This window comes from Monopterus albus, unplaced genomic scaffold, assembly GCF_001952655.1.
Source record: "Monopterus albus unplaced genomic scaffold, M_albus_1.0 scaffold335.1, whole genome shotgun sequence".
Taxonomy (NCBI): domain Eukaryota; kingdom Metazoa; phylum Chordata; class Actinopteri; order Synbranchiformes; family Synbranchidae; genus Monopterus; species Monopterus albus.
Genome location: NW_018128215.1, coordinates 293,336 through 295,718, shown reverse-complemented (window position 1 = coordinate 295,718; position 2,383 = coordinate 293,336). Strand labels below are relative to the sequence as shown.

Below are 2,383 nucleotides of genomic sequence, written 5' to 3'. Positions count from 1 at the left end.
ACATGCCCTCACAGGGCTGACGCCGAGACAGGCTTCGCAGCGGGGGTGCGGGTCACTGGGCAGGATGAAGCCCGTGTCGCAGCCGGGGCATACGGTGACAGCAGGGCGGCACTAAGTTCCACTGGAGGAGGAGAGTTGCTCTTTAGCCATAGTTGGACTCTTATGAGAATGCTCTTTCGAACTATTGAAGAAAAATAGGGAGGCGAGCTTAGGTCACACTGGCAGTTATACTGCTGCTGTGGACCTAACTAAGGACAGCCCAGCGCAGGTCACAGGGTGCAAAAGAAGCTCTTCAGGACTGCTCATGTGCGAGGGATAAACCCAATCGCGACAGCTCTTAGAGGGCTACGCCTATATGAAATAGAGCGTAATTTTAAATTGCCCAAATTTTGAATGGGATTTGGTGTTAAGGTCTCTAGGTACTTCATGACCACTGGACTCAGTCCGGACACTGACAGTTTTTCCCCTGATCCTGCTACTATTCTTTTATGTACTGATGTCTGAGGTCTGATGGCACGAGATCTCGTCACACCCCTGTTAATCACAATATCTTGTTACAGAAACTACAACATGTTATTGGGATTAAAGGATCCACACGAAGTTGGTTCAGATCTTATTTATCAGAGAGATTCCAGTTCATGTTAATGATGAATCTTCCACACAGACTAAAGTTATTCACGGTGTTCCACAGGGTTTTGTGTTAGGTCCAATTCTCTTCACTTTATACACGCTCCCCTTTGGCTATTTTATCAGAAAACAGAATAAATTTCCATTGCTATGTAGACCATACTCAGTTATATGAATCAGATCAGTTGGTCAAACTTCAGACATGTCTTTTCTACATTTTTACTGATGTTAATATTAAAAGAACTTAAGGTTGTGGTAAATAGGTTTACTTTTTATGTTATCAAACTGCTTCAGTTGCACAAAAATGCCAATGAATTGAAAAATAAAACTGATGATCTGTACCAAAATGTGCAATGTATGTATATGTTTTTGTTAAATTGATTTTATAAAATTAGTATTGAAACAAGTATTGTTTAGGAGCCTGTATCAAAGTCAAGGTACCAGTATCGAAAATTTTAGAATGATCCCCGCTCTAGCTTTGTCACATTGTGCAGAAAAAATGACTGTCCTGTTTACTTTGTTACAGACACAGGACAGAGTCTGAATTTGTGAAGAGAGGACTTTTAGTTTGTAAAGAGATGTCCTCCCAAATCATACTGAGGCTGCTGCCAAGCGCCAGATGCTTGTTTGATGAGCCTGTTCAGCTGAAGGTGTCCGGGCTGAGGTCGAGGCAGGTGGTCACTATGAGAGCCAGATCTGCTGACGAGCGAGGAGTGGTGTTCAGCTCCTCGGCCACCTACAGGGCTGATGGGAGAGGGGAGATCGACTTGGACAGAGACCCCTCACTCAGCGGGAGCTACGTCGGGGTTGAACCCATGGGGCTGCTGTGGTCGATGAGGCCAGACATCTTGCACAAAAGGTTTCAAAAAAACAATTCACTAAACCCCCATGTTGTGAGGTTCTCTGTACATGAGGAGGAGGGGAGGGTGCTGGCAGAGGCGACCAATGAGAGGCTTCTGATAGGAGAGGGCGTCAGTCGACACCCAGTCAGAGAGGGAAATATTCATGGAGTCCTGTTCACGCCTCCAGGTAAGTAAACAGTTTCTATCTGTCTTTGACGTGCTTTGATTGGTTACATTAGTTATTTTATGGTACTAAACAAATCATTTTAAAAGAAAACTATTAAACACAAATATCAATAGTATTCTACTGTGAGACATACAGCACTTGCATCATATTTTGTCATTAAAGTAACCATAAGTCATATAGTTTATTCTGGCACAACTCTGCATCTTTAATTAGATGTTTCTGAATATACAGGCAGGTGACAAAAGAAAGGAAAAACCAACAAAGTGTCTAGTATGGTGTGCAGCACCACCTGCTGCCAGAACAGCTTCCCTTCCCTCTAAGGCACATGTGTCAAACTCAAGTCCCGTGGGCCACATCCGGCCCGGCGTACAATTACATCCGGCCCGCGAGATCATTTTATATATCTTTTTTTAATAGCCCGGCGATATGAAGCGCCGATAACACACAAACTACAAATCCCATAATGCAGCTCAACAGCTGCCTTACCGAACAACAGGCTACCTGCGATCATTCCCGCGTCAATTACGTAAGATCAATCAAGCGTCTGTTGATGTATACAGCCCTAATTTTAAATCAAAGCTAGCCCCTAACAATGGCCAAGAGAAAAGTTTATTCTGAAAACAGAGCCTTTCAAAACCGGTGGGAGGCTGAGTATATGTTTACTGACATAAACCCGTGTGTCTTATTTGTGGAGCTAATGTGGCTGTAATTAAGGAATATAACCTAA

The 2,383-nt window shown here is 43.5% G+C and overlaps 1 protein-coding gene across 1 annotated transcript in view; it reads left to right on the top strand.

Moving 5' to 3' along the window:
- Positions 1 to 1,205: 1,205 nt before the first annotated feature.
- The window catches only part of LOC109974484 (acyl-coenzyme A thioesterase 1-like), a 6,181-nt gene continuing 5,003 nt past the window's right edge, over positions 1,206 to 2,383 (top strand). Inside the window, exon 1 of the mRNA XM_020624688.1 lies at positions 1,206 to 1,656. Coding sequence (XP_020480344.1) covers positions 1,206 to 1,656 — 451 coding nt within the window. The remainder of the gene's footprint in view (positions 1,657 to 2,383) is intronic.